The sequence below is a fragment of the Hypanus sabinus genome, chromosome 1 (genome assembly GCF_030144855.1).
Source record: "Hypanus sabinus isolate sHypSab1 chromosome 1, sHypSab1.hap1, whole genome shotgun sequence".
Taxonomy (NCBI): Eukaryota; Metazoa; Chordata; class Chondrichthyes; order Myliobatiformes; family Dasyatidae; genus Hypanus; species Hypanus sabinus.
This window is the reverse complement of record NC_082706.1, coordinates 78,817,114-78,840,425: the sequence shown is the minus strand read 5'-3', so window position 1 is coordinate 78,840,425 and position 23,312 is coordinate 78,817,114. Positions and strand designations below refer to the sequence as shown.

Sequence of the window (23,312 nt, the reverse complement as noted above, 5' to 3'; positions counted from 1 at the left end):
AAATCTTAGTAACAGTGAAATAATGGAAAAAAAAACTCTTTGGACAAGAATCTGCAATCCTGCAGCCCAAGAAAAATCTTCAGTCTTTATGTATTTGTGAATTTCTGAACACTCCCTAACTTCAAAATTGAGCAAACCAATCTGTTCATTAATTCATTGTGATCCATGTTATTCCAATTAACATGTACTACCACAAACAAGAGAAAATCTGCAGATGCTGAAAATCCAAGCAACACACACAAAATGTTGGAAGAACTCAGCAGGCCTGGCGGCATCTACGGAAAAGAGTAAGCGGTTGACGTTTTGGGCTGAGACCCTTCATCAGGACTGGAGAAAAAAAAAGATGAGAAGGCCGAGGAAGAAGGTGGAGGGGGGGGGGGGGGAGGGAGGAACTTCAGATGACATGCAAATGTCAGTTCAATACAAATTAAGGAAGCATTTCCTTAAATACACATGGCCTTGCAATATTATACATATAAAATTGAAGGATATACTCTAAGAATGATCTGAAATGCAAGATCTCAACACCCAAGTTCAAAGATATCTCATACTCCAGCCTTCTCCAACAATACGGTAATCCATAATAATAATATACATGTAAATTCATCAATAGCAGCATTTTAAAACAAACTTCAGTGCCAATCCAAAAGAAAGGGAGTTAAAAAGGACAGATGACCAAAAAATTTGGTTAGGGGGAGAATACCAGAAGATATGGAGCATGGCAGTTTAATTCACAGCCACTAAGGTTATTAGTAAAAATCAAAATGTTCAAGCAATCATACTTGGAGGAATACAGAGATATTAGCAAGTTGTAGGAGGATACAGAGAAGAGAATTAGACACAAAGGTAAGAAAATTAAAAATCATTGTACACATGAGTGTTTGGACAGAGTTAGGAAACAGGCAGCTATTTTAAATGGTTTCAAATTTATACAAGATAGAATGTGGAAGATAAGTCAGAAGATTACTCAAAATGTGAAGTTGAGAAGAAGCAAGTGGAGGAATGAGTTCGTAGAGTTAGGGTAAGGCAATGTTCCAGGAAATGGCTAGAGATTAACCATATGGCCTTAACTTCCTAGCTAATCCACAAGATAATTTAAATTGGGGATATACAAAAGACCTGTATGGAAACAACTCAGATATCAGTGGATTGTATGACTGGAAGTTGTTAAATAAGGCTGTAAAATATCCTATTCATTTTTCAAAAGATATACCAATTCTATACTTACCTATTACATAAGAGAGCCTGAAGCCTTTTCCAGTGTATCGGTCATCTGAATGAAACTCAATCCAGACATGGCCTTTTGAAGAAATAAATGGTGCTGGAATAGAGGAACCACACACCCGAATTCCTTCGATGCTTTTACGTGTTCCTATAGTTAGCCAGTCTGAACTACACCAAGCTGAGGTCTGTATATCAAATTCCTGAAAACTGTGACAGAGAAGTTTAATAATTACCATTTTTATTAGCAACGTTACACATGAAATAGCATCAGAGCATGCACTATTCACACATTCTCAATATGTTTAGTATCCAACCAAATCCAACAAGGTGCTGATTAGTTGGAACACACCAGTGTGCACCAACATTCAATGACTAGTTGAGGTTAAGGCTAGCCTTAAGTGTTTAAAACTCATCTGTACCTCTTACAGGGATGAGAAGTAGTGGTTTAATTGCTGCTACAAGTGCTGGCAATTGTGCATGAATTGAAGAAACAAAATAAATCAGGATAACAAAACACTGAAGGATTAGAAGATTAATAAGATTTAAAGGCACTGTAACTTTGACCATGGAGTTCATTTTCACAAATGCTACAAGTTCTTTTGTTGTCGCCTGTCTTTCATCAAACCAAACTGTTGTTATTTATAGTCACGTGATTGTGTCCAGACTTTGCCCAGACAGTTCACAGTAATGTGCGGTTCTCTCCACTGAAATTAATCAGCCATCCATCAGACATTTAGAGTAACTACAAAGACATACTGTATGTAAGAGTACTGACATATGCATACACACAAAAGGTGATCAAGAGGACCACTCTTGCACAATACATTAGTATTAATATTAAATTAACAAGCATAAAAGCCATAAGACCATAAAATATTGGAGAAGAATTAGGTCCCTTGGCTCATCAAGTCTGCCCTGCCATTCCACCATGATTGATTCATTTTCTCTGTCAGCCCCAATCTCCTGCTTTCTTCCTGTATCCCTTCATGCCCTGACTAAATCAAGAATCAATCAACTTCTGCCTTAAATATACCCAATGACTTGACCTCCACCTGCTGCAACAAATTCCACAGATTCACCACTCTTTAGTTACATTGATTCCTCCTCATCGCTATTCTAAGCCTCAGAGGCTTTTTACCCTTACAATCCCTTGGCTCTGCCTACAATGATTCCACATCTTCTGACCCCATGTCACCTCCTTCTAATGATCTGATTTCATTTTTTTTAAACCAACGCAGCCATGCCACTCCCACTGCCTACCTGCCTGTTCTTTCGATACAATGCAAGTCCTTGGACATAAAGTTCCCAGCTATAATCTTCTTTCAGCCACGATTCAGTGATGACCACAATATCATACAAATCAATCTGTAACTGTGCTACGCTCATCTACCTTATTCCATATACTGCTCGCATTCAAATATAACACCTTCAGTCTTGTATTCACCCCTTTCGATTTTATCCACCTTTTGCATTGCAACTCATCCTGCAACTGCAATTTTGCCCTATCATCAGCCTCTCCTTGCTAGTAGTTTCACTACACTTTGCCTCCGTTTGTAAACCAACTACCACATCCTCAGGAGCATCATTCCAATTTCCGTTCCCCTGCCAAATTAATTTAAACTCTCCCAAACAATTCAAGCTAATCTTCCCACAAGAATATTGGTCCCCCTCGGGTTCAAGTGTAACTTGTCACTTGTACAAGTCTTACCTTCCCCAGAAGAGATCTCAATGATCTATAAATCTGAACCTCTACCCCTACCAGTTCCCCAGCCACTCATTCACCTGCCAAATCATCCTATTCTTACCCTCACTGGCGCATGGCATGGACAGCAATCCAGAAATTTACTCTGGAGGTCCTAGTTCTCAGCTTTCTACCTAGCTTCCTAAAATCTCGCTTCAGAATTCTTCACTTTCCTACCTACGTCATTGGTGCCAATATGTATCACGACTTCTCGCTGCTCACCCTCCCCCTTTAGAATACCATGGGTCTGATCCAAGACATTCCAGACCCTGGCAACTGCGAGGCAACATACCATCCAGGTTTCTCTACCTCGTCCCTGTTCTTCTGACTATGGAATCTCCCATCACCAGTGCAGTCCATTTCATCTCTCTTCTTCTCATAGCCACAGCACCAAACTCAGTGCCAAAGGTTTGGTTTACTGCAGCTCACCCACCCCCCCCCCCCACCCCCAGCCAGGCTGTCCCCCTCAACAGTATCTAAAGTGGTATACCTACTATTGAGGGGAACAGCCACAGGAATACTCTGCACTGGCTGTGCATTTCCCCTCAAGTTACCTATCTCCTGCAATGTAGCTCCTGCAACGTACTTCCCTGTAGCTCCAATCCATCACCTCCTCATTCTCCTGTACACGCCAAAGGTCAATGAAATGCAGCTCCAGTTCCTTAATACATTCTCTAAGGAGCTGCAACTCTGTGCACCTGGTGCAGACGTCTTTATCCAGGAGACTGGAGTTCTCCAGAATTCCCACATCTCACACAATACACTGCCCCAAAGCCACTCTCACTATACTACTTTGCCCTAAAAGATGAGCAATGAGAAATTAAGGACAAAAAGAGAAACTTACCAGATACTTATCCTTGCCCAAGCCCGATGCACCAAAGCCACTCTAAACACTGACCCACTCACAAGAATGGCTACTCCACTGGCACTTGCATTATTTTTATTTGCCCTTTCGAATGAATCCCGCTCAGAAATAAGTTGCAGTCCAACTCGGAAAAACTGCCATGAAATTCTACCTTTTTAATCTTCAGGTATGATTTCACTTACAAATTTGATATGAAAATTTGTGGGTTGCCTCTACACTTGCATCGCAGCAGAGGGGAAACCGGTTTGTGAATGGAACATGAGGTTTGGTAAACTCTAACACAATAAGATCAGTTTAAAGATAAACAAACAGCCTCCCTTCATCTTGTTATTATTCTTCAGCTACCTGCTGAACAGGCATCCTGTCCTGCAAGCAAGGTTCAACAGCGAAGATGGATATTAGATTTTCAGAATTTGCAGTGCTCAAGTCTTGTCTGAGCAGCCGAAACATTCGAGTGCATCAGGTGTCTGTTCCACCATATCTCATATGAGAGCATGCCATGCGGCTGTGTGCTAACTGTTCACTGGAGTTACCAGTGAATCATTATCTATTGATTGTTTCCAGATGGCACCAGTGAATAGTGTGACCGACGGCAACGTCCTGCAGACAGTTCACGAAACTTATACTTTCAAAATGATTCCACAACTAAAATGCACGTAACTGGAACCTGTAATTTACATTTTGACGGTTTGTTTTGGAGCGATTGAATGATCAGGTGCTTTGCTGTCTCTGAGGAAGTTTGGTGAGGTTTGGTGTGGAGTGTATAGCCTGGAAGCCTGGAGACAGGGCACGAGCTCGTGATCAACTACACTGCTTCTCTCCAACTAAGGCATCAAGCAAGATTGAAGGCGATAAGGAGAAGGATGAGAGCAGAGGACAGTCAGGTGTACAGCACCGTCTGTCTGCTCCTGACCTGTCCTCCTCCTCCATCTTGCTAGCTGTTTTCGAAAGAAAGTGTAGGAGTCCTGGGATCCATATTACAAGGATTGATCAGAGAGACTGTAGACTCATATTGGGGGACTTCTGGGTTCATGTTGCATGCATTCCTGGATTCTGGTTAACTTGATTTGCTGTTTTTGAGCAGCTTAATTGGAGCAACCGATGTGGTCCGGAGCACTTCAGCGAAGAATGCTTTGCCCTGCGGGCTGCAGTGGGCTAGCAGTGCAACGCTGAACTGAACCAAAATGAATACTGCTGAACTCCTGGTTTGATGTTTGATAATAAGTGTTGTCTGCTTGCTTTTTGCCATTTGCGCAATTTGTTCTTTCTTCATGTTCTCGCTGTTTGATATTTTCTGGAATGGGCTCCGATGTCTTTGAGATTCATCCTTATGCGAGCAGCCACGAGATTGTATTCTGCATAGATACTTTGATAATAGTGCATTTTAAATCTTATTATCTACTCGTGTTTAATTTTTGGTTTAGGTTTACCATGATGCTTTAAATGAAATGAAAATCAAGGCATCGGCAGGATGCTGGAATTCCAGTTGTTGATATCTGGAATCCTAGAGTCAGTCAACCTTTGGTCATTAGCAACTATCTTGTGAAGCACTACAAGAATTTAAATGTTTCAATAATTGTCTTTATTATTCTGGAAATTATGGGCCCAAACTGTTTAATCTTCCCACAGCACATTCCACCCACATTGGAATCAATCTGCAGAACATTTGTTGCATTAGCTCTATTATAAGCATACCTTTCCCAGGTAAGGACACCAGACTTGTATGCAATATTCTTAGAGTGATTTCAGCAGGACTTGTACAATTACAAAAGGTCTTTACTCCTGTAATCAATTACTTACTGTCACCTCAGGTTGAACACCAGTGATTCATTTACAAGGACAAGGAATTCCTTCTGACAACAACACCTTTTTATCTCTTGCCATTTAAAAATATACCATCTTTCTATTCTTTACATTGAAGCATATTACTCCACACTTTTCCACATAATATTTCATTTGCCAAGTCTTCACACATTCATTTAGCTTATCTATATCCCAAAGAAGCTTCTTGGCATGTTCCTTTTAATTCCCACCACATCCAACTTTGAAATATAAAAGCTATATTACATCAGTTCCTCGTTGCAAATAATTACAAAGATTGTGATTCCCATTACAATGTTTTCATACCTTTGATACTTATAGTCCTCTGACCAGAAAATGGCTAGTTTATTCCTACTATCATTTTAAAAGGCCTTAATCCACATGATATTTATTATGTTCATTCACATCAGCACTATCTTTATTGAACAGTTTCTTGGAATCTTTCAAAGGCCTTTGGAGAGCCCCATAACCATTAGATCTCTATTATTTTGTTAGTTATTTTAATCTTATCTCTTGGAACACACTGCAAAGATTCACTAGTTGATTAATGTTCTGACCAGAAATAATATTTCCACTGGATGCAAATACATCTGCTCAATATCAATTCATGATCATGAACGTGCCCACATGCAAGACAATCAGAAGTAAAGGTCAAACACAGCATCTAGTTCCAGGAAGAGAGTCATTCCTAAACTAAACAAGAATATAACACTCAGCAAATTAACTATATTTGCTTTAAAATTATCTTTTCCACTTGTTGTATTCTGCTACCTTCAAGCCCTCACTGAACTTGACCCAAATATATCTTGTTATTCGTGTAATGTGGTGGTCAATGTTCCCTCTGGTTTTTTTTAAACAGCTCCTCAGACCATCCATTGCTCTGAGCAGGAATTTTTTTTTCCCCCAAACACAGCCTGAAAACTGAATGGCATGTTACATTAGCATTAAATAGAAGACAATTCCAGCTGTATGGCAACAAAGGTTATGTGTGTGGGAGCATTTCAGTAACCACGCAGCTTTGCACCCACATAGCTTAGAGGGAATAGTGGTGGTGGTCCTTATAAAGGGAATTACCTAATAAAATTTATCATCCTTAATTTATCTTCACAATGCCATTAGTTTCAATATAATTATGGAGAAGGATAGGACTGGACCCAGGGTTGAGATTTTTGATTGAAGAAAGGTTAACTTTGAGGAGATGAGAAAGGATTTAGAAGGAGTGGATTGGGACAATTTGTTTTATGGGAAGGATGTAATAGAGAAATGGAGGTCATTTAAAGGTGAAATTTTGAGAATCTTTATGTTCCTGTTAGGTTGAAAGGAAAGGTTAAAAGTTGAGACAGCTATGGCTTTCAAGGGATATTAGAAACTTAGTTAGGAAAAAGAGAGATATCTACAATAAATATAGGCAGCATGGAGTAAATGAGGTGCTCGAGGAATATAAAGAATGTAAGAAGAATCTTAAGAAAGAAATCAGAAAAGCTAAAAGATACGAGGTTGCTTTGGCAAGTAAGGTGAAAATAAATCCAAAGGGTTTCCACAGTCATATTAATAGCAAAAGGATAGTGAGGGATAAAATTGGTCCCTTAGAGAATCATAGTGGACAGCTATGTGTGGAGCCAAAAGAGATGGGGGAGATTTTGAACTATTTCTTTTCTTTGGTATTCACTAAGGAGAAGGATATTGAATTGTGTAAGGTAAGGAAAACAAGTAGGAAAGTTATGGAAACTATGACGATTAGAGAGGAGGAAGTACTGGCGCTTTTAAGGAATATAAAAATAGATAAATCTCCGAGCCCTGACAGGATATTCCCTAGGACCGTGAGGGAAGTTAGTGTGGAAATAGCAGGGGCTCTGACAGAAATATTTCAAATGTCATTAGAAACAGGGATGGTGCCAGAGCATTGGGGTATTGCTCATGTGGTTCCATTGTTTAAAAAGGGTTCCAGAGTAAACCTAGCAATTATAGGCCTGTCAATTGGACGTCAGTGGTGGCTAAATTAATGGAAAGTATTCTTAGAGATAGTATATATAATTATCTGATCAGACAGGGTCTGATTAGGAACAGTCAACATGGATTTGTGCTGCAGAGAGATTTAGGCCAGTTAGAAGAGTGGGCTGAACGATGGAAGATGGATTTTAATGCTGATAAGTGTGAGGTGCTACATTTTGGTAGGAATAATCCAAATAGGACACACATAGTAAATGGTAGGGCATTGAAGAATGCAGTAGAATAGAGTGATCTAAGAATAATGGTGAAATTCCCTTAAGGTGGAATCTCATGTGGATAAGGTGGTGAAGAAAGCTTTTGGTATGTTGGCCTTTATAAATCAGAGCATTGAGTATAGGAGTTGGGATGTAATGTTAAAATTGTACAAGGCATTGGTAAGGCCGAATTTGGAGTATTGTGTACAGTTCTGGTCACCAAATTATAGGAAAGATGTCAACAAAATAGAACGAGTACAGAGAAGATTTACTAGAATGTTACAGTGCCTAAGTTACAGGGAAAGGTTGAACAAGTTAAGTCTTTATACTTTGGAGCATAGAAGGTTGAAGGGGGACTTGATAGAGGTATTTAAAATTATGAGGGGATAGAGTTGACGTGGATAGGCTTTTTCCATTGAGAGTAGGGGGAGATTCAAACAACAGGACATGAGTTGAGAGTTAGGAGGCAAAAGTTTAAGAGTAACACAAGGGGGAATTTCTTTACTCAGAGAGCGGTAGCTGTGTGGAACGAGCTTCCAGTACAAGTGGTAGAAGCAGGTTCGGTATTGTCATTTAAAGTAAAATTGGATAGGTATATGGACAGGAAAGGAATGGAGGGTTATGGGCTGAGTGCGGGTCAGTGGGACTAGGTGAGAGTAAGTTTTCGGCACGGACTAGAAGGGCCGAGATGGCCTGTTTCCACGCTGTAATTGTTATATGGTTATATACTCACCTGCCTTCAATTCTTTCTTCCTGATAAGTTTTTCTTTTGTTGGTTTGAGTCTGCTGTGAGATTTTGTACTCAAATAATAGAGCAATGATCCTCAGTTCACCCACTGCACCCCACTACCCCACCATCCAACCCGTGAGTTTGGGAGAATAAAAAAGTGAATGAAAACAGTAAAATTACTCAGTCATGCAGTTCCAACGTTGCTCAATCCTACAGTGTTAATTAATTAATGTTTGTACAAATTCGCCATCCGATCAAATTTTTAAATGTAGTACAAACACTGCAGGGCAAATTGGTTGTGCAGAGCAAATATACACAACTTTACTTGCTTTATTCAGTTTCAAACTAAACTGTGGTAAAAATAACATACAGAATCAAGAGCTGAAGAGATAGGATTTTTTTCCTGTACCACATCACAACTCCTCTGAACATAAAAATTAAAGATAGCCTCATGGAAATTTGAAGCTGTTGTCTGACAAATAAAAAAAGGATATTCACCAAGTATTTCTCCATGTTTAAAATGACATTTGCAAAGAATGTTCTTACAGCATGGGAGCTATTTTATCTGAAATAGATCTTCAGGAAACTATTGCATGTTGTAAAATTCAAAACTAAAGTTTTACACCCCCCCCCCCCCCCTGTGAGCTCAAGCATATACAGCATTTAAAGCATAACTTTTTAGACAAAGGCATTTCTGTATCTTTAATGTAGAAACAAAAATATTCCCCAGCACAGTATAAGCATTTGTTCAGCTTGTCTCAGTAACTGCTCAGAATATATTAATAGTAATCACTGTCAACATTAAAAATATACATTTCATGAAATAAAGATTCAAAAATGATTTGTGCACTGCTACTTATTACATAGAATAAAGCAAGGAGTCTAAGGCTGATAGGGTCCTGTATCAATTATTATTTTGCATGAGTTATCTGATCATAACCAAAATCGAAGTCTAGATGTTGAAAACTAATCTCCACGTCAACAAATAAAATTTTTAGGAAAGTAAGGTTCCCAGTGCAAATCACAACAGCTTCAAAGAACTATTGAACCTTACGACTGAAGAAAGACTTTTTATAACGTCCATAATAGCTGCACCAGCTGTCTGAATTTTTTTCTAATTAGTCCAAGTTTCAATTGCCTCTCCATTCCACCGCCGCACCCCACCCCCTGCACACACCATCATTGGATTTTGCTTCACTTTTAAATATTTATCAAATTTCCTTTGGGAAGTTCCTGTTAACTGCACTTAAGCCACTCTTTAGTTCAGTGACATTCAAATTGCAATATAAGTTTCTCCTCAACTCAGATGCTAATCCAGCCACAATTCACAATATTAAAATTAAAAAACTGCAGCCGTTAGATCTCCACCTAACTGCTCCTACTCCAAGAACAACTACAGCTTCCGTTGAGTCAACATGTCAGCCCCTTTTTCTTGGTACCACTGCTGTAACTTACCTGGAGAGTCATTCCAAGCTTTATATCCTTAAATGCCTGGCCTTCCTCTGGGGTCTAACCAGTGACTATAAATGGTTTATCACATCTGGCAGCTCTCATGAGAAATTCATATCTGAATGAATAGCAAGGACTGGATAATGGTAAAAGGTCTGAATAACTTAATATAGCCAAATAAAAGTGCCAGAGAATGCCACTCCTCAATTTTGCAAAAAACACCAATGCTAAACTGAACTAGATGTACACTTAGTGGCCACTTTATTAGGTACACCTGCTTTTGATGGAAATATATAAATCAGCCAATCATATGACAGCAACTCAATGCATAAAGCATGCAAACATGATCAAGAGGTTCAGCTGACATTCAGACCAAATATCAGAATGGGGAAGAAAAGTGATCTAAGTGACTTTGATCATGGAATGATTGTCGGTGCCAAATGAGCAGGTCTGAACATCTCGGAAAATGCAACTCTCCTTGGATTTCCACACACAACAATCTCTACAGTTTACAGAGAATGGTATGAAAAACAAAAAAAATTCAGTGAGTGGCAGTTCTGTGGGCGAAAATACCTTGTTAATGAGAGGTCAGAGGAGAATGGCCAGATTGGTTCAAGGTGACAGGAAGGCAACAGCAACTCAAATGACTACACAGTAGTGTGCAGAACATCTTTGAATGCACAACACATTAGACCTTGAAGTGGATAGGCTACACCAGCAGAAGACCATGAACATATACTCAGTGGCCTCTTTATTTGGTACATGATGCACCTAATATATGGCCACTGTGTACATTTTGATGAGACCAAATGACAGGAAACAGTATTCAGACTCTGTCAAGTTTGGAGACATTTTATTCAAGAACAGAAGGTGAGCAGCTTTACTTTAATCATACCTAGCAATAGCATTACATAAAAAGAACAGGAATGGGATTGACTGGGAACATATCATAAGCAAAGGATGACACAGTCAAGTGACATGGAAGCAGGCCCCTTACTTTCTAGCAACCATCCTTCACTAATGCCATTTCATTCTCCCCCCCAAACTCTCTCACACACCTACACACAAGAGGCAACCCATGTCTTTCCATGGGTTACCTCTCTGTGTGTTCGGGATATGTGAGGAAGAAACAAATATGGCCACAGGAAGAACGTGCAAATTCCACACAGGCACAACTGGAGATTAGACCTAAACCCAAGTCAATGCGGCCAAACTACTGCATGTCTTTCAGACATATCTCAGTAAAGTGACAAATCACTAATAGTATTATTTGAATAATACAGGAAGATTCTCAAAGGCATGGCTACAAAAAAAAGTGTTAAAATTGATCAAGCATGGTGTGTCCACATTGAGGTATTTTGTCCAGTTTTCATTTCCACAAGGCAAAGCAGCAGAATTAGGCCATTTGGCCCATCAAGTCTGCTCTGTATGGTTGATTTATTATGGATTTCTCCCCCGTAACCTTTGATGCCCTTAATCAAGAACCCATCAGCCTCTGCTTCAAATATACCCAGTGATCTGTCTCCACAGTCATCTGTGGCAGTTGATTCCACAGATTCACCACCCTCTGGCTAAAGAAATTCCTCTTCATCTCCGTTCTAAAGGGATGCCCTTCTATTCTGAGGCAGTGCCCTTTGGTCCTAGACTCTCCCACTACAGGAAACTTTCAAATTATTAACAGGCAATAGACACAGTCACCTCCAAGTACTAGCGACAACAAAATCAAACTATGTTCAACTGCCAATTCACTTTGACAAGGGACGCCACTGAATTTCAATCAAGGGCAGAGTTTAAAACTTTCTGTTAAACAGTTGTCATTCAATACTCACAAGTTTTTACTTTTAATAGCAGTGCTGGTAGAAAATTAACAACTAAGCTGGGGAGCTTAGTATGCAATTTGCATACATCAATGGCATCGAACAATATATTTTAACCTTTTAAACAAGGTAAACTCCCAAATGACACTACAAATTTGTGCTGGCTATTGTACACCAATTAGTAACATATAGACATCAAATTGGTCAAGCTTACCTGATGGTGATGATTTCCTCTCGATTGCCTTGGATATACCAACTGCAGTTAGTTCCAGTTGGATAGTTAAAAGGCCAACCTGGACTTGTAATTATTCCATTTGGTGCCCTGAGCTGTTCTGGTACATCACCACAAGCTAAAAAAAAGATAAGTTAGATAATTAATGTGGCTAAGACATATAATATTACCCAAATTAAGATGTCATTGCAATACCAAGACACAGGACTGCAGATATTGGAAGCTGAAACAAAAAGTTCAGCATCCCTGGAAGCAAAGAGATGATGGAAATTTCGGGATGAGACCTCACTTCAGGACAGAATGCAGAGGGAAGATAATCAGTATATAGAAATGAGAGAGAGGTTAATACATGGAACTAGAGGAGAATATTGAGACAACAGTTGGTAGGTGAACAGATGGAAACAAATAACAAAACTATACAAAAATAAAATTCACCCACATACCCATCTACCTGGCCGCCTTCTCCCTTGGTTCACCTTTCTTATCCCCTCCCATACTCATTTCCATCTGCCCATTAACCCTCCTTTATTTGGGTCTACCAATCACTTTCTGTATCTACCATTTTCCCTCACCAGCTTTAGAACATAGGTTTGGAACATCAAAGGTGAATTTTTTACCAAAGTATACAACTCTGAAATTCTTCTTCTCCAGATAGCCACGAAACTGCCTTTGATCATCATGATCATTAACCCCCCCCCCAATCCCTCCTCTCCACAAAAATCAAACAAAAAATGGAACAGGCTCATCGACCCCCACCCCAAATCCCACTCCCCCACACACAAAAAAAGGCTAGAAAGATAAGGTGAAAAAACTACAAGACTGAAATGAAGTCTATAGTCCAAGTCCATATACAAAACACAGAAAACCCAGTAACATTCTCCAAGTCAGGCTGCAGGCCTTTCCCTCTCCGGCAGCAGAGCAATTCCACCAGCGACCGAAAGGCAGTCTCCCCTCTCCATAGCAAAGCAATCTTACTAGTGATCAAAATGCAGTCTTCCATCTCCATGTGGAGTGATCTCACCAGTGATAAAATGGCAGCCCCCTCTCCATAGCAGAGTGATCATACCGGTGATCTGAAGGCAGTATTACTGCACAGTACAGGCCCTTTGGCCCACGATGTTGTGTTGACCTTTTAAATCTACTCTAAAATCAATATAACCCTTCCCTCCTACATAGCCCCCCAATTTTTCATGATCCGTGTTCATCTCTACATGCCTTTTTTTTTATAAAAAGGCTCAAAGCAAATGAACATCCATTTAAAAGGTAAAGAATTCCCAATTTTACGTCACCATGTAAGTGGACACATACTTTCAAGATAAAACAAAGGAACAGACTACACAATGAAAATCAGCAGTATGGCTGACAACAATGCATCCACCCCAAATGAATTCAATGCATTCTACACACGCTTTGAAGAAAAGGGCAATGAAATGCCTCCATCTGTTCCAACAGCTTCTGTTGCATGTACCCAGTCACCATTATAGACATCAGATCAGCTTTGTTGAGTGTGAACAGGTGGACGGCATTCAGCCCAGATGGAGTCCTTGGCCACATCCTCAGATACTGCATGGATTAGCTGTCAGGAGTACTCACAGACACTTTTAACTTTTCTCTTCTTCAAGGTTCCCACCTGCTTTACGAATGCTATCATCTTGGTGCCAAACAAAAATAAGATAACATGCTTTAATAACAACTGCCCAGTGGCTCAGATATCCACTATGTTGAGGTACTTTGAATGGTCAGACAAGGTACACGTCAACTCCAGTCTCCCAGATAACTTCCACTCACTGCAATTTGCCTTTTGTCAAAATAAATCCATGACAGATAACATTCCCTTGGCCCTATATTCATCTCTGGAATATCTTGTTAACAAAGAATCCACACAAACTTATCTCCAAGACTCAGCACCTCTCCTTGACTTCCTGACCAACAGACCTCAATCAGTAAGAATAGGCAGCAACACCTTTGCCATGATTATCCTCAAAACAGTCTCCATAATCTCAAAATACCAACAACTGTAACTCCGTCTACACACTCATGGATAACACCATCATAGTGGGCCTAGAAAGAAGCAGATTTTAAAGTCATTATGGAATAAAATACAACTTAACATTAACAATATTTTGTAGAAAGGATCATAGATTGCTTCAAATATATAGTGCAGTTCCTTAAGAATGAAGATCTTTTCATAGAATTTGATACAGAAATATAAATATATGGGCTTTAAACATCCTGACCACACTGCAGTTCAAAATAGAAAATAAGGAACCTCATGGCACATCGACAAGACCACAAGACCTTTCCCTCAATGTCATCAAAACAAAAGAAATGGTCATTAACTTCAGGAGTACATACCCCTCTATGTATTAATAAATGGTGCTGAGATGTGAACAAACACCATAAGGCATAGGAATAGAATTTGGATATTCAGCCCATTGAGTCTGCTTTGAAAAGACAGAGAGTTTCAAGTTACTGGTGTAACTATCACCAGTAATCTGTCCTGGTCCAACCACACAGACAAACTACTCTGCTCAAAGCCACAACAGACTGTGCAATCTAACACCTTGTTAGGGTGGTGGTAGTGGCTTTTAACTCTTACATAGGCACATGGATGATAGAAAAATAGAATGTAGGTACAAAGAGTTAATCTTAGAGGAGGTTAAAAGATCGGCATAACATTGTGGGTCAAAGGACCTGTACTCTGCTTGAATGTTCTATGTTCTATTTGACAGCATAGAATAAAGAACATTCCTGACAACTAACAATCAGGAATAAGGTTCATCTTTGAAGGCATAAAAGGTGAAATATAAGGTCCGAGAGCATTTATCCTTTGTGGAATGCAGAATAGATTGGAGTCTATAAATTCAGTGGCTCTCCTACTCTTTGACAAGAGCAGCTAGATGACAATAGCCTTGGAAATTTTGCAGAAGAACTGTGAAGGAGTAACAGAAAAAAGTATGGAAAGTGAATACAGTTTAGTTTAATATATGAAAGGAATGGGTTTTTTTAGGATCTGGAAATTATAAAAATGGAATCAGAAGGATTATGTCAGATGACAATGATGGCGCTAATGAGGACTTCAGATGTAAGTAATGTTGGAAAAGGTATCAGGGAGCAGTGACATTGTACAGATGCAATATATGAGGGATTGAAAATTTGACTTGGCAAAACTAAATTATGAAGTTACAAAGAGTTTACTTCAGCATCAATCAATAGTCAAAAGGCATTTGTGTTTACATTGGTGACAAGGGAGCTTGGACTAGGTCTGCCCAGAGTACAGCTAAATGTAATTTCGCTGATCTAAGATTTGATATTAGTCAAATAACTTGGTTAGCAAGAGGAAGTAAATTTTTTTTAAAAACAATCATTCTGCAAGTTGTGGGCATCTTTGACAGTAAAAGCTTGTTTTTGCCTCATCGTGATTACAATTTGCTCTTCTTAAAATAGCCCATTTGTACTGTGAAGGTATTTCTATAGTGAATCACAGAGGAAGTTCCAAGATTTAGACCCACTGACAATATGATATATCAGGATTATATTCGACTTCAAGGGGAACTTAGCAGCATTCTTGTGCACCGAACTAATCTTTGTCCTCTTAGATCGGGGATCAACAATGCAAACAGTGCTAGTATCAAAGTCAGTCAGAAAAGTAGCATCAAGAGCCACAATGCAGCCAATGTTTATTTCTAAACCAGATAAGAGGAGAGGCATTAGATTAAATATCTTTATTTATCAACTGTATATTAAAAGCATACAGTTAAGTGTGTCATTCTGTGTCAAACCAGATCAGTGGGGATTGAGCTGGGCACCATTACAGAATACCCACAACACGCTCAGTCTAACCATACGTCTTTGGAAAGTGGGAGGAAATCCGTGTGGTCACCGGCAGAACATACAAACTCCTTACAGACAGAGCTGGGAAACGAATCCCGAGCAATGTTCCAACTGCTACATTACTGTGCTGCAATACATATTTATGGTCCCAAACATTCATTATGTGGCTGTGAATAACAGATAGCGCAAGGACATTTGGATGGTCAATATTGTTTTAAAAAAGGTTAAACAAAATAATGAGCAGAATTTACCTATGAATTGCTCCCAAAATTTAACTACTGAACTTAAACGCAACAAAAAGGTTAACCAGTTACACTCAGAGAGCTAACATTTCCAACCACCAGTGGGTTTTGTTATGTTTCTGGCCAATTCGGACCTGCACCCACTTCAAGCCACAAAGTGAGAGTGGGATTTAGTAACAGCAATAATAATGGATGCTAAGGGAATGTGTTTACTCTCTTTGGAGATGGTTGTTGCCTAGTGCTTGTGAAGTAAATGCTACATTCTACCCAATGGTTCATGCTAAAATGTTGTTCATGTCATGTTTGTGCCTGAGGAGTGGCTAATGAAATTGAATATTTGTGAAAACTCTAGTGAACAGCCAAATTCTAGATCATATATTGCAGGCAAGGCAGAATATTTTAGGCCTCAGAGACAGCACTAAGAAAGAGCTCTTGTCTCCAATATTTACATCCATCTCCCTTTTTGCTTGGGATTATTCCAGGCAGTGGAGGTTTACTTCTGGTTGCTAACAAGCTTAGCTGCAGAGGAGGGGGACATTATTCCATAGATTTGAGAACAGTACCCATAAGTTAGAAGATAGTAAATATAACCCACTAAGTATGAGGGAGAGAGAAAACACATGAATTAGGTAACCCAATACAAATAGAAGATAAAATCTTGGAATCTGTTATTAAACTAGTGACAAAACCCTTACAAAATACTCATATGATTAGGCAGAATCTAAGGAATTATGAAAAAGTTACTGTTAACTAATTCATCATTTTGTTTTTAAACTGTAACTGGCAGCAAAAGGGTTAACCTTAGCGTGTTTGGATTGTGTCTTTCAGTAAGATGCCAAGCAAAAGATTAAACAAAATTGCAGCATATTGCTGTGCAAGTATTATACTGGCAGCCATAAGGACTGGTTCATACACAGTACATACTAGAGGGAAGAGTGGATGTCAGAGTGCTGGAAAATGACATGGTAGTCTTGGGGGACAAAGAAATGGTGAATGAACTTAATAAATCTTTGTAACAGTTTTCACTGTGGAAGACGATAGCAGTATGCCAGAAATTAGAGTGTCAAGGGACAGAAGCGTGTATTTGCTATTACTAAGGAGAGGTGCTTGAGAAACTGAAAGGTCTGAAGGTAGGTAAGTCACCTGAACCAGATGGTGTAAAGCCCAGGGTTATTGAAAAGGTAGCTGAAGAGATCGTGGAGGTAATAATATTGATCTTTCAATATTTATTATATTCCAGAATGGTTCCTGAGGACTGGAAAATTACAAACATCACTCCACTCTAAAGGAAGGAGGTAAACAAAAGGAAATTATAGGCCAGTTAGTCTGATTTCAGTGATTGGGAAGATGTTGGAGTCCATTATCAAGGGTACTTGGATGCACATGATAAAACAGGCCAAAGTCAGCAAGGTTTCCTTAAGGAGAAATCTTGCCTGACAAATCTTTTGGAATTCTTTGAGGAAATAACACACAGGATAGACAAAGGAAAATCAATAGATATTGTTTACTTGGATTTTCCAAAGGTCTTTGGGAAAATGCTGCACATGAGGCCGCTTAACTAGAGCACATGGTATTACAGGAAAGAAGTTTGGCTGACAGGCAGGAGACAAAGTGTAGAAATAAAGGGACTTTTCTGGTTGGCTGCTAGTGGCTAGTGGTGTTCTGCAGGGGTTGGTATTGGGACCACTTCTTTTCTCATTATATGTTAATGATTTGAATGACATAAATGATGACTGTGGCCATGTTTGTGGATGATAGAAAGACAGGTCCAGAGACAGGTGGTGTTGAGAAAGCAGGAAGACTGCAAAAGGTCTTAGACGGATTAAGGGAATGGACGAAGAAGCAGCGGATGGATATAGCGTAGGGAAAAGTACGACCATGTACTTTGCTAGAAAGAATGAAAGCATAGACTAATTTATAAATGGGGAGAGAATTCAGAATTCAGATGTGCAATGGGACCTGGAAGTCCTTATGCAGGATTCAATAAAAGTTACTTTGTAGATTGAGTCAGTGGTAAGGAAGGCAAATGCAACGCTAGCATTAATTTTGAGAGGACTAGAACATAAAAACAAGGATGTAATGCTGAGGCGTTACAAGGTATTGGTTGGACTGCACTTGGAGTATTGAGAACAGTTTAGGCCCCTTATATAAAAAATATGCTGGCATTGGAGAGAATCCAGTGGAGGTTTATGACAATCATTCCAGGGATCAAAGGGTTAACATGGTATGAGAAGCACTTGATGGATCTGGGCCTGTGCTCACTGAAGTTTTAGAAGAATGAGGGGGGAACCCATATTTATTGAAACCCATCAAATATTGATAGGCCTAGACAGAATAGATGTGGAGAAGATGTTTCCTAATGTGTGGGAGTCTAGGACCAGAGGGCAAAGCTTAGAATAGAAGGACATCCCTTTAGAACAGAGACTGGGAGGAATTTCTTCAGCCAGAGTGGAGAATCTGTGGAATTCATTGCCATGGCTGTGGAGGCCGTTATTGGGTATTCTTAAAGCAGAAGTTGATAGACTCTTGATTAGTGAGTAAGTTGTCAAAGGTTATGGGGTGAAGGGAAGAGAATGGAGCTGAAACTGAAAGAGATAAACTATCAGCCACAATAGAATAGCAGAGCAGACTCAATGGCTGAGTGGCCTAATTGTGCTGCTAGGTTTTACAGTCTGATCTATCCAGCCTGTATTTGTGCTGGTCTCTCTGTCTCCCTGAATTTTGGTTGTGCAAAATTCTCCTCTAAATTGCCCGCATACTGGAGCTGATTGAGCTCTAGTAAGCAGTCAGTAAACCGTTCCACGTCTAGGAGGAGGAGAATTAACACTAAGGCCAAATTTAAAAAAGTCTACTTAAGTAAAAGAGGAACCAAACCTCCATATGTTGTACATGAACAGATATCTGAGGGCTTGATGTCCTATCTAAACGACTTCAACTTCGTAAGATTAGTGAAGAAATCAAACTGCAATATATATCAATGTGAGTCTAATGCAGGGATTCCCAACCTTTTTTATGCCATGGACCCCTACCATTAACTAATGGAATCTGGCTTCTGGATTAAAATGGTATGGGACAAGATCCAGAGAATGCCTGAGGAAAAGAGAACAACAAAATATGGATGGACAATAGTCATGCCACAAATACAAACATGTTCTGTTACACAATCAGTATGTTATTAACTGTACAAAAACTCTAGGTTTTTTTTATATATAAATTTTATTTTAGATATTTACTTCGTCTTCTGCATTAGTGTATTAGTAAAAAAGAACAGACTTTAGATATTCAAGCATTCTTTTTCCAAAAAAAGTTAGAGAATTTTTTGTATTTCATTGAAGTGACATAAGCAATAGATCACTTTACAAATAAATACTTTATTACTTTGCAGCTAACAGTCCACGGCATGATTAAGATTACAAACAGGTGCTAATGATGAATGACAGTTAAATAAACTAATCTGATTAACTGAAACAGAAACAGGTGCAGAAGGAATCTAATGACCATTTATATTTAAATTAGATCTGTTCTTGATTATGACTGAGTGATGAATGGGTCAACTTCAACTTTACAGTGTTTGGATATGATATAAATACCGGTTTAAGATGGTGTGGTGTAACAAGGTCATCCCATTTCTGCTTTACTGATTGAAATGGAACAATTATCCTCATAATTGCAGAGGTTGAGGTTTATGTTAACATATTGGATTAATGAGGGGACAAAGAAATTATCACCATGTTAAAGGTGTGTTGGAGGACTGTGGGAACGTTACAAGAAGAGCGTTTATATCTTTAGGTGGCTGGGTTCTTATCATGCTGGGAATATGGAATTGTTGGAATATGCAATATGTCCTACTACAGCTTTCTCAGTAACCCAACCTTGCTTCCCCCCCCCCCCCACCGCCCCCCTCCCGACAACTTTAAGTTTTAGGTTACACGACAATAAAGTTCAAGGATTCTGTTGTGCCTGAGAGTCAGCTGGTTCATCAATATATTAAGGAGAACTATTACGGTCTGTTAACCATTTGTATAGATTGATCAAAAGATAATTTAATTGGGAATGATGATGTGGATCTTTCTGTGCCTGAACTATAGACAACGATAAAGAAACAATTTACTGACCATTTATCATTATATACAGCAGTATTGCCATTCATTTTAGGCTTATAGTGAGTGGAGGAAATTTGTCCATATAAGGTTGTAATTTGTTCAGATTCCTTTTCAGTTTTGATTAGACTTTCTAGCAGTAGGTGAGATTTAATGATGGAAGCTCAACAAATATTTCACATACAAAGTATTGGTTTATATGTTTGCTTCTCATGAGTCCCTACACATAGAGGTGTTGAGGTGAATGAGCGAATTGAGTGTTTAGCTAATAAAGCTATTAAAAGTTCAAAAGTGAATATAGACCTTCCACTTAGCAAATCAAAAGCTAAGGGGTTAGTAGAGTTAACAAATAGCTGGCTATGGCAAGACTGTCAGAGTAGAAGGCATAAGGGGAGGGAGAATGGGGTAAAACAAGGGAAGGAATTATTTTGACACTACTTAGAATTGGGCATACTTTGCCTAATTATTCTTTATATCTTGTTGGAAACATCATTCTGATTTGTGTGGGTTTTGCCATCATTATGAGACAGTTGAACATATACTATTACAGTGTGAAACGTATACAGTTGAAGTCAGAAGTTTACATACACCTTAGCCAAATACATGTAAACTCAGTTTTTCATAATTCCTGATATTTAATCTTAGAAAACATTCCCTGTCTTAGGTCAGTTAGGATCACTGCTTTATTTTAAGAATGTGAAATGTCAGAATAATAGTAGAGGGAATGATTTATTTCAGCTTTTATTTCATTCATCACTTTCACACAGAAAATTTGTGGGCAGAACTGAAAAAGCGTGTGCGAGCAAGGAGGCCTACAAACCTGACTCAGTTACACCAGTTCTGTCTGGAGGAACGGAACAAAATTCCAGCAACTTACTGTGAGAAGCTTGTGGAAGGCTACCCAAAATACTTGACCCAAGATTAACAATTTAAAGGCAATGCTACCACACACTAACCAAGTATAAGTAAACTTCTGACCCACCGGGAAAGTGATGAAAGAAATAAAAGCTGAAATAAATCATTCTCCCTATTATTATTCTGACATTCTTAAAATAAAGTAGTGATCGTAACTGACCCAAGGCAGAGAATGTTTTCTAGGATTAAATGTCAAGAATTGTGAAAGACTGAGTTTAAATGGCTAAGGTGTATGTAAACTTCTGACTTCAACTGTAAGGTTGAAAGAAATCAAATGTAAGCTTCATTACAATTTTTAGAGGGAGTTGATAGTTTTCATTTTAAAAACCAAGTTTTGGGAGGACTCTTATTTGATTCATAGTACAGTCTTTCTTTACTTACAATCTTTTGGGATTTTAATTTTTCGGTGTAATTTAGCTTTCATTTGAAAGAGAAGTAAGTGTTTTGCTCCAATTTTCTACACCACACTCCAGTATAGTTGGTGGCAATAATGTACCTTTAAGTTAGACTACCAACCACCATAAAAAGTCAGGAGGAGGAATCAAATTGGGTGATAGACAAGCAAACTAAAAGGTGAGGGTGTGGCAGATGTGACAGTTTAATTTTCAAATTATCAATTCTTACACCATGGCATGAGTGAGCATAGCAACAAGGTGGTCATCCTGCATCAACAAGGTCTCTCCCAAGCAGAAATTTCACAGCAGACAAGAGTTTCAAGATATGCTGTTCAAGCTCTTCTGAAGAAGCACAAATAAATGGGCAAGGCTAAAGCCCAGAAATCCCATGGGAGCACAGCGGAGCAGACGAGAGATACATCAAACTGACATACCCTTGAAATCAGAAGGAGCCCAGCTGTCAGGCTCTGAACTCTGAATTCACAAAAATCACTGGAACCTACAACACCCCTGCACAGTCTAGAGAATTTTGTCAGAAGTGTTCTTCATGGACGAGTTGATGTCAAAAAGCCACTCCGCTGAAGTGGAAACAAAGCCGAGAGACTCACCTATGCACAAAAACACAAGGATTGGGGTACTGACCAATGGCAGCGCGTGCTATGGACTGACAAGTCAAAATTTGAAAATTTTGGCTCAAACAGGAGGCAGTTTGTCCATAGAAAAGCTGGACAATGCTATGACGATGTGTCTGTGGTCAACAGAAGCATGACAGAGGTTCCCTGCAGGTTTGGGGCTGGAATTCTGTAAATGGAGTTGGTGATTTGGTCATAATTAATGGACTCCTCAATGCTGAGAAATACAAGCAGATTCTCATCTATCACACTGTCAGGGAGGCATCTGATTGGTCCCAACTTAATTCTGAAGCAGGACAAGGACCCCAAACACACAGCCAAGATCAGAAAGAACGATCTTCAGTGAAAAGAATATGGAGTTCTGCAACAGATTGTATGGCCTCCACAGAGTCCAGATTTCAACATCAATGAGGCTGTCTGGGATTACCTGGAGAGACAGAAGCAAGCAAGACAGCAAAGTCTGCAGAAGAACTATGGCAAAATCTCTAAGATGCTTGGAATAACCTACCACCTGATTTTCTTATAAAACAGCATGATAGTGTACCTAAGATAACTGATGCAGTTTTAAAAGCAAAGGATGGTCACTTCAAATACCAATTTGATTTTTTTTTACTGTTTAGTGTTTTGTAGTAATTTTTGATTTTTAGAAATTTTATTATTTTTAAAAGTATCTTCACTTTACAGAATTTTCTTTTACATGCCTGATTTTTGCATAGTACTTACGTAAAACTATAAATTACAGTACAATAATATATACCCAGTGAACACTTTATTAGGTATATCTCTGCACTTGTTTGTTAATGCAAATACCTAATCAGCCAATCACGTGGCAACAACTCAATTCATGAAAGCATGCAGATATGATTAATAGGCCAGAAATCAGAATGGGGAAGGAATGTGGTTTAAGTAATTTTGACTGTGGAATGATTGTTGGTACCAGATATGGTTTGTCTGAGTATCTCAGGAATTGCTGATCTGCAATTTTCACATAGTCTCTATAGTTTACAAAAAATGGCGCAAAAAAAAAAGAAAAATCTAGTGAACGGCAGTTTTAAGAGTGAAAACGCCTTGTTAATGAGCGAGGTTAGAGGAGAATGGCAAGACCAGTTCA

General features: G+C 39.0%; 1 protein-coding gene across 2 annotated transcripts in view; it reads right to left on the bottom strand.

The window, feature by feature from the left end:
• The window catches only part of lrp12 (low density lipoprotein receptor-related protein 12), a 78,287-nt gene that overhangs the window by 19,799 nt on the left and 35,176 nt on the right, over window positions 1–23,312 (bottom strand). For both annotated transcript variants that reach the window (XM_059971216.1, XM_059971223.1), the window contains 2 exons: window positions 12,066–12,201; window positions 1,229–1,431 (listed from right to left, as the gene is read on the bottom strand). In XM_059971216.1, the coding sequence (XP_059827199.1) occupies window positions 1,229–1,431; window positions 12,066–12,201 (339 nt within the window). The remainder of the gene's footprint in view (window positions 1–1,228; window positions 1,432–12,065; window positions 12,202–23,312) is intronic.